General features: G+C 45.3%; 1 protein-coding gene across 2 annotated transcripts in view; it reads right to left on the bottom strand.

Moving 5' to 3' along the window:
* SLC22A23 (solute carrier family 22 member 23) overlaps positions 1–13,454 on the bottom strand; it is a 108,029-nt gene that overhangs the window by 81,455 nt on the left and 13,120 nt on the right. For both annotated transcript variants that reach the window (XM_068163019.1, XM_068163020.1), the window contains exon 2: positions 5,464–5,567. In XM_068163019.1, the coding sequence (XP_068019120.1) occupies positions 5,464–5,567 (104 nt within the window). The remainder of the gene's footprint in view (positions 1–5,463; positions 5,568–13,454) is intronic.

Raw genomic sequence — 13,454 nt, 5'->3', positions numbered from 1 at the left:
TCCTCTTCTCAGCAGATATTTGCTTTTCAGCCTCACCTGAAAGAGAACCTGGCTCAAAAACCTACTTTTCTCAGATTCCTAGTTGAGAGAAAGCCTAATAAACAGACAAAACACAAAACAAGGCTCATGCTGCTTCACAGGAAAGCTGTGAGCTCCAAGGCCTTCCACCCTACAGCAGCTGCAAACTGCAGTTGCACATGTTGGTGCAGAGCTGAGGAGGAGGAAGAGAGATGCTGCCACTTGCTGAAGACCTTGGCTCTTATGTCAAAGGAACATGAGATTTTTTGCATCTTACTCATATGCTTTGTGTTTACAATTCCTTTTTTCCTCCCTCCCTCTGTGCAAGGAGAATGAATCAAAGCAGCAGAGCACACAGCTATTTTTAAGCAAGAACTGCATCATTATGTGGAGATATCCAAAATTTTTCAACTTGTCAACTCCCACAAGTTTTCCAGCAGAGCTGAGGATCCCTTTTAGTCAACTCCATATGCCATTGCCACAAAGAATATAGGAACCTGCTTGTCGTAGGCAGCTTTTAGAGCCATTCAAAGCAGTCTGTCTGCTGCGAGCCAGCCACCAGGTTGAATGCCAGCACAATAAAGAGCATTTAAAACTCACAACTTGGTTCGGTTTCACATGCTGAAGGGTTTCTGTTCAGTTCTTTCAGCAGATTGTTACCAGCAGCTCTAAAGTACATGATATACATGCATTCACAATGAGAACTTAGGATTTTACTTTACTGAACATTAAATGAGAACAATAAATTACAGGGTGAAGGGCTCAAAAGGAGACATCACAGTAATATTCTACATTTTGGGGAACTGGAAGAGTGCACCAGTACATGTGTCCTTGTTGTAGGGACTCTACTCCTCATCATATACAGTTTCTAGTTTGATAAATAGACTGTTGCAGGAAATGGAATGGAATAAAGGGGTGGAATGCTGTAGGTTAAGGTACAACTGCTAAACTCAGAGATGAACTCCACCCAGAGGGAGGCACTGGATAATGTAATGTACTATTCCCTTCCTTTTCCTGCATATTCACTACTTAAGAGGCAGAACTTTCTGGTCAGCTTTCTCTTGGCTCCTGCTTTCACTTTTGTCAGTTGGGGGGAGGCTTCTTGCTGGCTGGGAGTTGTGGGCTGCATGGTGGGGCCTGGTCCATCAGGTCTAATCCATTGCCAATCCTGGTTTTGTATATATTCCTTTTCTCTTAATACCTTTTGTAAATATTACTGTTATTAACTTCCAATTCTGTGCAACTGTTTTTTTACTCCTTTCGGGTAAATCTACATCTAAATCTGAGTCTCCTTCTCTGGAGACTTTCAAAACCTGCCTGGATGTGTTCCTGTGTAGCCTGCCCTAGGGTAATCCTGCTTTGGCAGAGCGGTTGGACTCGATGATCTCTAGAGGGGGGACCCAACACCTAACATTCTGTGATACATTCTGTCCAAAGCTGGAAGCTCAAACTAGGACAGTTATCACTCATACTCTTTCAGTCACACCTAAGAAGGTGATACCATGGCTCCTTGTGTGAGGACATGTTATTTTTTCAGCTGTAGCATCCCTTGTGTGACACCTCTAAGACGTAACTTGTAGGCATTAGCCACTCAATGCTTTTAAAACAGAATGTGCAAACTGAAGAGAGCAAGGTCAAAGCAGAATGCTCTCAAGTAGTGCACAAATCACCAGAAGATGAGCTGCTGTTGAGCTGCAGGTGGGAACCCATCATCATTGCCTGGTGATGTGCAATGTGCTGGGAACATGCTGGACACTGGGGCAGCAACTGCTCTGTGTGCGCTTCAGATTTAGTATTATTTATAGAACACAGAGCACTTGGGCAGGGAGGGGAAGTACCTCATAAGAAACCTTGAATACAGTAGAAAAACCCTCAATGGACTTTGTTATCAGTGATCCTCACAGGCTTTTGCAGCCCTGTTTTCCTAATCACCGAGCTGCAATTCACACTAATTAGTATTTGTGGAAATGGTTTGCAGATGAAAAGCATTACGCAAACACTCAGAATTAGGAACTTAATTCTCATCACAAGCTTGACCATTAAGAAAAGACCTCAATGCTTAGCATACTTCCCTTCTTCCCCTCCTCTCACCCTCTGTACTTGAGGTTATCCATCATTAGGATGTGGAATTTCCTCCACTGGTACACAAGTTGTGCAAAGAAATGGTTGCTGCTAATGAAGACTCAGGAACCCCAAGTCTCTCCTGAGCCTATGAAAGCCATCTGAGGCCAGGTGACCCCTCTAGTAAGAGGCACCATCACCAGCATCTCCTCCCAAACAAAAGTAGTCTCCTTCCTCACCAAGGCATACAGCTCATTCCTCAAAAAGCAAAGCTCCAGGGCAGCCATCAGCCACATTTTGGTGATCCAGCAGTATTTTGACAGGAAGGTGTCTCCAAGCATTAAAAAAGCCTTTTATGTGTAGACAGATTTAGATAAGAGTACATGGAAATGCTTGTGAAAAATTAAGCCATACAAAATCTCCCTGGTGTAACAACCCTGGGATGCTATCTGCTGCCATCCAGACTATTCCAGAGGGAGATTTCTGTGCCACAAAAGTCTCAGCCTACACTGCATGCTAATATATAGATCAAATGCTAAATGCTGCCTGCACAGGTAAATAATGAGGGATACAAGCAACCCCAGGCTTCTGAAGAATCTGCAATCCACACAGCATGAACCACAGATGCATCAAAATGATTCCTGATGTCCTCAGAACTGCATCATAGGGAAAGTGAGTGATTTGAGGAGAAGACCAGCTCTTGCTATGCTCCTACGCATGTACCTTGCCACCCTGAGAAGACTAAGCTCATTAAATTGCTCTTCCCACATCATTCTTTGCAGATTTTCTCTCAGGTTTGGGGCTTAAATTAGCACAAAGGTATTAAAAAGCACCAAATTAGACACTGGAATACCCAAGGAGGTTGAGGAGTCACCATCCCTGGAGGTGTTTATGGAAAGACTGGATGTGGCACTTAGTGACATGGTCTAGCTAATGTGGTGGTGTTAGGTCATAGGCTGGACTTGATGATCTAAGAGGTCTATTCCAGCCTCAGTCATTCCCTGTGATTCTCTGTGAAAGCAGGGGCAGTGCTGGGCAATGAGAAGCAGAGACCTGCTGACTTGATGCTACACGAACACCAAGCCTACCTGCTCCAGCAGGAAACCTTCCACAGAGACCTCAACAGCAGCCTCAACAGCCTCTGTCCAGAGCAGGAAAATTCAACAGCAGCCCTCTACCTGTTGAACAAAAAACTCATGCACTAGACACAGGCAGTCTCCTCACACAGCCCAGCATGATTATGAACCTTCTTCCTATAGATTTTCCACACAGAGCTATCCCAGCCTGCACACCTCCTATGCTTTGAAAATAGACCACTCTATTTACTGAGCAAATGACCTTAATAACCTCTACACCTTTGCTAAGTACTGCTCTAAAAGCCTTCTTTCAAAAAGGAAAAGCAAAGCCCCAAATGTTAATGGTGCAAAACCTGCAAAGATCTTCTAATTATATATGAACTGGAGAGTGGCAAATAGGTTATATGAAAACAGATTTTCAAAGTTTGCAACACTTTAATGCATGCCTCTATTTAATCTCCTCTGCTCTTTCTCAAGGGTGACATCCTTTTAAAATGATTTTTCCTCTTTTTACAGGTACAATGAATGCCCTTTGTATTCATCCCTCCACACTCTGCCTTAAAGGAAACTCCAGTTGTGACTAAACAGCAAAAGAAGTCCCATCTAGGTCTTCTTTTACCAGCTCCAAATGCTAAATGACCAGAAAATTATCTAGTGCAGGACCAGTTACATCAGATGGCAAGGATGGGAATGGAAGATGAGCACAATGACCAGCTTTGGTGGCAGCAAACCATGTTCTTTCTGCTCACCCACAAAAGGGCAAGGGGGTCACTGCTCCCTCCAGCCACCAAGTTCCTCTTTTTTCCACAAGTGGAAACCAACTTTTCACTGAGCTCTCCTAAACTCACTAGACAAAAAAGAGATTAATGCCTCATTTTCCTAACAGGGTAATTTTATGCTGCATTAGCTCAGCTAAGCAACTTGCAGAGGGGGCCAACAAGCACCTGTGACAGCAAAAAGCACACCAGGGACCAAAGTGTGTGATGGAAGAGCAAGATGCTCCTTTTCAGTGGCAGAGAGCTATTAAATCTACTTTCTGTGTTCCTCTCTTGAAGTCAGCACCTTAGGCAACAAGTTGTTCGCTTACTTGTGCTTATTTGTCAATTATAGCAGCACTTTCCTAACTTGGGAATAAATCTGCTTTCTCCATGCCAGTTCCTTTTTTAGGAGAGCTGAGCAAGATCCCTCATTCAGCTCCCCACTATACTTCCAACATGTTGCTAGAGCCTTTTTTCACTTTGGGATTTTAATCAAACTGAACTGGTTTACAGCACACATGTTGCCTACTTCACTGAATAGCCATGATGCCTCACTTGCCTCAAAACTCTTACTGACTACCTAATAATTAAGACAATTTTCTATGAAGGCTTGAAACAAATTGCTGTGTAGTTCAGGGAGCCTCTTCTCTCCCAAACATGCATCTGAGGCTTTTTAAGATTTCCCTAATAGGCAGCTCTTCAGTTTCCTTTCCTCTTTTAATGAGAGACAAAAGAGTTAACTTGGGACCATTGAAAGCGCCAACTTTGGCAACTGTGCTGAAGACACTGGGACAGCATTGCATAGCTATTGTTTGTGATGCTGCAAGTTTCCACTGAAATCAGTTGAGTCATGCCTTGAATTATTCCCCCTCCTCCCCTCCCCTTTTGCACTACAAGATCCTTTAAGCAAAAACCGAACTCTCAGCACAACCAAGTTACCCACTAATATTTTGACTACTGCCAAGAATTTCACTCTTCTGCTTTCAAATTGAATACCCCAATATTAACAGCACACGTCAGTGATCCCTTAACTCTACAAAATGTTTGTTTAACAAGGGCTTTAAAAATAGAACAGTAGGAAGGTCTGCAAAAAAACAGCCTTCTACCCACCAAAATACACTGTGTAAACAGAAGGCTGCTGTTACGCTGCTCTTATATCCAGGGAAATCAATGATGCTTCCGATTTCTTCTGGCTTTATCTCTTGGTTAAAAAAACAAAACAAAACAAAAGCACCCCAAACTAAAGGCTTCACTTAGATAATTAGAAAACACTGAACTCTGCAGCAGTGTTACAGCTGTAATAAATTGTGTCAGCAAGAACTAAGCCTGCTATCAAGTAGTTTATTTATGTTATTTACCTTGGTATAAATTACCCAGTTCAAGCAATTAGCACCGAGTTTTTAAACTGTTTATTCATCATGTTTCTTTCAGGACCTGAGAAATCATTATGCAAAGGTTCTTCATGAATATAAAGTAGAAGAAAGTCAAGACTGTATTTAATATCGTTATTTATTTATAGCTACATTGCATTAAAAGGGTTTTTCACTTACCAGTCAGCTATACATCCTGTTATTAAGTGGCCGAAGATTAATCCTACCAGCAGGGAGAACTTAGCAATGTGGACTTTCCAGGCAGAATCACAAACAAGATCCCACTGGAATTAAAAAAAAAATACAAAACAAGCAAAAAAACAACTGAAATAAATTAGTTTCTCAGAGGTGTTTAAGCATACTAATGATGGTGCAGAGCTTCATCCACATTTCAGTCCTAGCGTGAGTACATCAAAATGGCAGAGGAAAGCTTGACCTCTCCAGTCAAACTCCAGATCTCAAGAAGTAAATTAAAGGCTCATTTACTTCAGTGAGTTTCATCAGACTTAATATAATGACCATATCCAACATTTAAGTCTCACCCTCTGCAGGCCATGAGTTTAGACCAAGGGACATATCTCCATCAGACACTGGAAACCTAGAATCATTCTGGTTGGAAGAGACATTTCAGATCATAAAGTCCAACCATTAACCCAACACTGCCAGGTCACCAGTAAACCATGTCCCACAGCACCACATCTACACAGCTTTTGATCCCTCCACGGATGGCAACGCCATCACTGCCCTAGGTAGCCTGTTCCAGGACTTGGCAAGCCTTTCAGGAAAGAAATTGTTCCTCATGTCCAGCCTAAACCTCCCCTAGTGCAAATTGAGGCCACTTCCTCTTCTTGTATCACTTTTTACTTAGGAGAAGAGACGAACCCATACCTGCATTTGTATAGCTACAGCATCTCACCATCAATAAGCTCTCCAATTTAAGAGCAAGTTCAGCAGCATCCCAGTTCCCCAGGTGGTGGCTAATGGCATGACTCATCAGGACAAATCATAGAATTACAGAATGGCAGGGGTTGGAAGGGACCACTGGAGATCAAATCCAAGCCCCCTACCAAAGCAAGATCACCTAGGGCAGGCCACAGGGGATTGCAATGTCCAGGCAGGTTTTGAGACTCTCTAGAGAAGGAGACTCCACAAGCAGACTGGGCCGCCTGTGCCAGTGCTCTGTCCCACCCACAGTAATGAAGTTTTCCCTCATGTTGAAGTGGAATTTCCTGTGTTCCAGTTTATGTCTGATGCCCTTCATCCTATCACACAGCACCACTGAAAACAGACCAGCACCTTCTTGACAGCCACCCTTCAGATATTTGTAAACATTAATGAGATCCCCATCTTCTCCAGACTTAACAGCCCCAGGTCTTTCAGCCTTTCTTTACAAGACAGATGTTACAGTACCTTAATCAACCCCATAGCCCTCCAGACACTCACTGCTACTTCCCCTGTCCCTCTTCCCAGAATCACAGAATGCTAGGGGCTGGAAGGGACCTTGAAAGATCATCTAGTCCAACCCCCAGCCAGAGCAGGATCACCTATACCAGAACACACAGGAACACTTCCAGGTGGGTTTTGAATATCTTCAGAGAGGGAGACTCCACAACACCCCTGGGCAGCCTGTTCTAGTGCTCCATCACCCCCACAGCAAAAAGTTTTTTCCTCATGTTTCCATGGAACTTCCTGTGCCTCAACTTCCACCCATTGGCCCTTGTCCTGTCACTGGGTATTGAATTGGAGAGCCCAGAATTGGACACAATACTACAGATGTGGTCTCACCAGGGGAGAGTACAGAGGAAGGAGAACCTCTCTCAACCTTCTGGACACTGAAATCACCCTTTCTGTCCAAAGGGAGAGAACATTGACTGTTTCAGGCCCTGTCATTAGGACGCAATGTCATTCTCATGAGAAAGAGGAACAACAAAGTTTCTAGAGAGCCTTCCCTAAGCTCCAGGATGCTTTCCCTCTGAGGCATTTGAGCCTCAGGAGAACCAGGCTGCATTCCTGGCTTTAGCACAACATCCTCATTGCCCTCAGACAAGTAACTCAATCTCTTCCACGTAAAGCATGCACAGTACCTTTATGCCCTTGAATAAACCTAGGAAGAGACGTCTGCTCGTGGTTTGTGAAGTGCTCAAATATTGATGGTAATGGGAGCCAGATGCACGGCAGGAAAAAAGAAGGCTCACTTTGGAGAGTCAGATCCTCCAGAACTGAAATTCTACAGAAGAAATGGCTGCTTGGGGGTAACACAATAACAGCAGCTCTTCTGTCACCAGTAACGGAAGTTTCGTGGCCAAAACCCATGAAGCTGTGCATTTTTTTAATTCAGATGAAACTTCCAAAGAAAGCCTCTGCCCAAAGAGCTCAATGAGATGAGTCCTTCCACAAACAAGGCTAGCTCTGATTCAGCCTGCTGGTTCAACATCACAGGGGCGTCCTCCCTACAAGACACCCTCTCACCAGGAAATACAACACTTCCGTGGCCAACAAACCCTCACCAGTGCTCAGGCTTCCTTGCTTCAGTTGCATGTATTTTTGAGCCCCTCGCTGCACTGACTTGCATAAGATAGGACATGTGTATCTGAACCTCCAACCTACACGCTGAAAACACTAAGGAACCAAAAGCAAGCATTTTTTTTCCCACCAAATGACTTGAAGTTCCTTGTGGCAAACAGCACAGCAAGAACTGCTCTCCAAAGACAGTGACTTTTTAAAAGTATTTAGCAAATGGGAAAAATGCAACTCCAAATATTTGTAATTACAGAACCAACCTCCAGTTAGCAGAGAGCAACACCTGCCCAGAGAAGCCACAAACAAAACAAAGTTTGGGAGATACATCTGAGCTCCAGGCAGGCTTTGAAATCACAGAATCACAGAATCACCAAGGTTGGAAGAGACCTCAAAGATCATCAAGTCCAACCTGTCACCACAGACCTCATGACTAGACCATGGCACCAAGTGCCACGTCCAATCCCCTCTTGAACACCTCCAGGGATGGCGACTCCACCACCTCCCTGGGCAGCACATTCCAATGACGAACGACTCGCTCGGTGAAGAACTTTCTCCTCACCTCGAGTCTAAACTTCCCCTGGCACAGCTTGAGACTGTGCCCTCTTGTTCTGGTGCTGGTTGCTTGAGAGAGGAGACCAACCCCCTCCTGGCTACAATCGCCTTTCAGGTAGTTGTAGACAGCAATGAGGTCTCCCCTGAGCCTCCTCTTCTCCAGGCTAAACAATCCCAGCTCCCTCAGCCTCTCCTCATAGGGCTTGTGCTCAAGGCCTCTCCCCAGCCTTGTTGCCCTGGACACCTTCAAGTGTTTCAATGTCCTTCTTAAACTGAGGGGCCCAGAACTGGACACAGTACTCAAGGTGTGGCCTAACCAGTGCAGAGTACAGGGGCACAATGACTGCTGGCCACACTCTTCCTAATGCAGGCCAGGATGCCATTGGCCTTCATGGCCACCTGGGCACACTGCTGGCTCATGTTTAGGTGGCTGTCAATGCCCTAGGCTAATTCTCACAGTCCAGAAGGGGTATATGCTGCTTAAAGAGGATAAATCACTTTTGTTTGAGAGAACACATTGAGTTGTTTAACAACAGTTGTATTTATACCAGAACTTCTTTTTTTTTTTTAAGCTAGCTCTACATGTTGTTAATTTCTAATTTTATTGTGGTCAGAGGAATGGCACTGTCATCCAACTGCAAAAAAAGAAACAGCAGATATCCTGCTGCAGGTGGTCTCCTGGGATGCATGAAGAAGAGTGTGACCAGGTCAGTGGAGCTTCTCCTCCTCTTCTACTCTGACCTAGTGAGGCTACATTTAGAGCACTGGGTCCAGTTCTTGTCTCCCCAGTTCAGCAAAGACAGCTAACTACTGGAAAGAGTGGATGCTACAAAGAATATTAGGGAAGTGGAGCATCTCTCTGAGGAAAGGCTGATACCTGGGGCTGTTCAGCCTGGAGAAGAGCAGACTAAGAGGGGGTCTTCTCAGTGCTTATCAACAGCTAAAGGGTGGAAGGCAAGAGGATAGGGCCAGACTCTTCACAGTGGTGACAGGACAAGGAGCAGCATAGAGAAACTGGAACCCAGGAGGTTCCATCTTAACAGGAAGAAAAAATTCTTTCCTGTGAGGTTGCCAGACTGTTGCCTGGTTGGACCAGGCTTCCCAGAGATGTGGAGTTTCATCTGGAAAGTTTCCCAACCCACCTGGACACTGTGATCCTGGGAAACCTGCTCTGGGTCACACTGTTTTAGCATGGGGATTGAATTAGGTAATCTCCAGAAGTCCCTTCCGACTCCTACCATGATGAGTTTCTGTGGTACCTTTTCATTTTCACGGCTTACTATTGTTAGTCAAAGAGAGCTAGCTCTGATCCAAGCCCTAGGTGGGGTATGTGCTGTCCCTGATTACATGGAGGCAAAGGTTCATGGTTGGAAAGAGACAAAATCTCATGAAGGACTGTTGTGAAACTTCAGGCCAGGACAACAGATGTCAAAGCACGCTGGGCACACTAGCACCAGAGCAACAGTTTAAATGCTTGAGCAACATCAATCCAGCAGCATGTCCTTCAGTGGTGCCTAAAACACTCCCACTCTTCTTGATAACTTATCTGCAAGTCTTTATTTGTTTGTTTATTTTTAAGGCTGTTGCCCAATTCCCCAGTTGCTCTGAGAATAAAAACATGTTTTTCCTTCCAAACCTTGTGCCTGGCCCCTTCCTGCCCTAGACTGAGCCTTCACTCTGCAGCCAACATAAATCACAGCTGAGCCCCAAACCCCTAGACAGACACAGGCAGCCCTTGACCTTCCCCAAACCTCTTGCTCTCCAAACCCCTCAGCACTTGTAAATAGGGAAATGGTGAAATATTTCATCAGTTGTTTCAGTGCAAACTCCCAGAGAATCTGCCACATCCCTAAATAACTTGATCAACACTAAGAGGCTGCCATAAACCAGAGAGAAGTCACCCACCATATCAAGCAGTTATCCAAAATAAATCTGGCAGGACAGCAGTGGGTGCCACGGGAGCATGAGACTCACAGACAGAAGAATAAGAAGAGGGCATAAAGGAAAGCTGGACACTGCAGTCAAAAGCAGCCTCAGGTGAAGATGACTTATAGGACAGAATACATATTTAATAGGTAGTGTATCATCCCACCCATCTTCACACAGCAGCAGAATGAGCCAGCAAAGCTTCCTCAGGCTGGAAGTGCAGGAGTTCTGACAGAAAGCTGTGCTTGTCCTTCTATTCACCATGGAACAGGAAGAGCCAGTCTGCACAGGAAGAGTCCTCATGGAAGAGGACTACAGCCTCAGCTTTGAAGAGCTAGAAATGAAGCAGGAACCATCCATCATACAGCACCAGTGCTGCCTCCCTCTGTATGCACACCCAGGCTAGGCAGAACAGAGGGTATTTCACAGTGCTCACACAAAGCAGACACAGTAGAAGCTACAGCAAGTCCTGCTGACAGTGCCAGGAGTTTCATCCCTCAAACACAACACTAGGATTTGCTCCATGGAGAAAGGAGTGACAGGTTTCCATGTCCCTGCAGAACAAAATGCTGGGCTGGGCAGCACTGATGACGGCTCTAGTGCAACTCCATGTAAATCTGAGCTGGGAGATTGCTTTGGCTGGAAACTAGACACTAATCCTCTACCACCTCTTACAAAAGGTAGATTAACCTGTTACAAGCAGGGGGGAGACCATTAAATCCTCTAACTGCTCTGGCTGAATCCCCTAAGGTCTCACTTCCACTAAAAGAAGGATGCTGCTAAATTTACAGTGCTCCCTGGGATTTCTCTTTGTGTCCCTTGGTTTTGTCTGTCTTTCTGTCCTCCATCCATCTTCTTTCTGACTTGCTAAACCAACAGAACTGTATTGTTATGTTAAAACACAAATAATTGTTTGCAAAACACACTGGTGGAAAGGGAGCATGTAAAAATCAAGTGTTTTTATTTCCTAGCAGTGAAGCAACGCAGAGAATTTGCCACCTATGCAGGGGTGCAATATACTGCATAGGGTTTTTTTCATGTTGTGACAGCAGGTTTTTTCCCCCCAAAGCTTAAGGAGTCACACCTTCAGGATCCTAATGCTTAATTGATACTGGTGAGTCACCACCTGTGCTGTGAGTCACTGTACTCTTCACATCAAGATGGAGGACTATTTGAAACAGGAGATGCTTGGGAAGACATCTGGCAGAAGGTAATGCACCAACCAAGTAACCTTCCTCTAAGTCCTTTACAAGGGGTAGAAACCTGGACAGGGCTCATGCAGTGAGTCAGTATTTGCACTGAAGTTAAGTTGTAAAAGTCACAAGTGTAAAGTCTGCTGCATGTTTGTTACTACAAATGTGAACTGTCTCCATTAAGGGCTCTTGCCTGGAAAGCACCTGTCCTCCAGGGGCCATAATGCTGCCTGTGGCATCTAAGCACACTGAATACCAAAAAGCTCATAATGAAGATGCCTACCAAGGATTTGGGTTGTTCTACCTTCACCTTAATCACATGGAAAAGTGCAAAGCAGATCCTTCTGCCCCTAAAAAGAGCAAAGAATCATAGAATGGTGAGGGTTGGAAGGGACCTTCGGAGATCATCTAGTCCAACACCCCTGCTAACTCAGGTTACACCTAGATCAGGATGCACAGGAACACAAAGTCCACATGGGTTTTGAAAGTTTCCAGAGAATCTACAACCTCTCTGGGCAGCCTGCTCCAGGGCTCCATCATCCTCAAAGTAAAGATCTTTCTCCTTCAGCTCAAGTGAAAACTCCTGTGTTCTAGTTTGTACCTGTCACCCTTTGTCCTGTTATTGGGCACCAATGGAAAGAGCCCAGCCCCATCCTCATGACTTCCAACCTTTAGACATTTATAAGCATTGAGAAGAACCCCTTTCAATCTTCTCTTTGCCAGCTTTAAGAGCCCCAGGTCTGTCAGACTCTCCTCTTAAGAAAGATGGTCCAGTCCCCTCATCATCCTCAGGGCCTTCCATTTGACACACTCTCCAGTAGTTCCCTGTCCCTCTGGACCTGTGAACCCAGAACATAATACTCCAGACATAATACTCCAGATGTGGCCTCATTAGGGCAGAGAAGAGGGAGATAAAACTTCCTTGGCCTGTTGACCACATTCTTCTTTATGCCATTGGCTTTCTTGGTCATGAGTGCATATTGCTGGTTCATGGTGAACTTTTTGTCCCTCAGCACTCCCAGGGCCTTCTCTGCAGAGCTCCTTTCCAGCAGGAAGATCCAAAAAGGCAGGAAGAAAGATGCTCTGGTCTGACATTTTCCCAGAGCATGGCAACAAAGAACCCGTGATGGGAGAGCTGGATACGAACACACTCTCTACACTGTGGCTTCTCAGGCCACTTCCAACAGCCAATGCCCAGATCATTGCTGAAATAAAGCAGACCCTTCCCCAGACAGCCTGCTGGTGGATCAGCGTGGCTCTGACTGCTCTCTGCACTGGTTTCAGCACAAGACCAGAGAGTAACACAAGCAGCTGCCTTAGAAGACCCTAAGGCAAAAATGAAGGGGCACCCTTTGTCCTTCCCTAGCAAGGCAGCACCCAGTTGCTGTGATAGCCCTGGCAGACTCTGTTCTGAGGCACATGATATGCCCCACACACTGCATGAAGAGAGTGGAGAAAAGGTCTCACCTTGGGAGCTCTACCACATGTGCCACAGCTCACCACAGCAGCCCCAGATCCCTCCTGGGGAAAAGCCACAAGCTCACCTGCATGAGATGACAACTTGAAGACCAGTAAATTAAAATAAGAATGTGCCATGTCTCATTATGGTCCATGTGTGTCAGATATTGTCTTCCTTTGTTCCTCTACTTCCTGCTTCAGCTTTTGGTAATCAAGCCCTGTTAGTTTTCCCTGCACAGCGCTAGAATTCAGGCTAGATGTGAGGAGGAGGTTCTTCACCATGAGAGTGGTGAAACCCTGGAATGGGTTGTCCAGGGAGGTGGTCGAGGCCCCATCCCTGGAGGTGTTTAAGACCAGGCTGGATGAGGCTCTGGCCAGCCTGATCTAGTGTGGGGTGTCCCTGCCCATGGCAGGGGGGTTGGAACTAGATGATCCTTGTGGTCCCTTCCAACCCTGAATGATACTATGATACTAGAATCCATTCTTTATATAAACACCTCATTCAGTAAAGAGTTTAAATTC

Source organism: Melanerpes formicivorus, unplaced genomic scaffold, assembly GCF_026170545.1.
Source record: "Melanerpes formicivorus ecotype bairdi unplaced genomic scaffold, bMelFor1.0.p_v2 SCAF_69, whole genome shotgun sequence".
NCBI classification, from domain to species: domain Eukaryota; kingdom Metazoa; phylum Chordata; class Aves; order Piciformes; family Picidae; genus Melanerpes; species Melanerpes formicivorus.
Note: the sequence above shows the minus strand (reverse complement) of the source record. Positions and strands in the feature narration are given on the sequence as shown.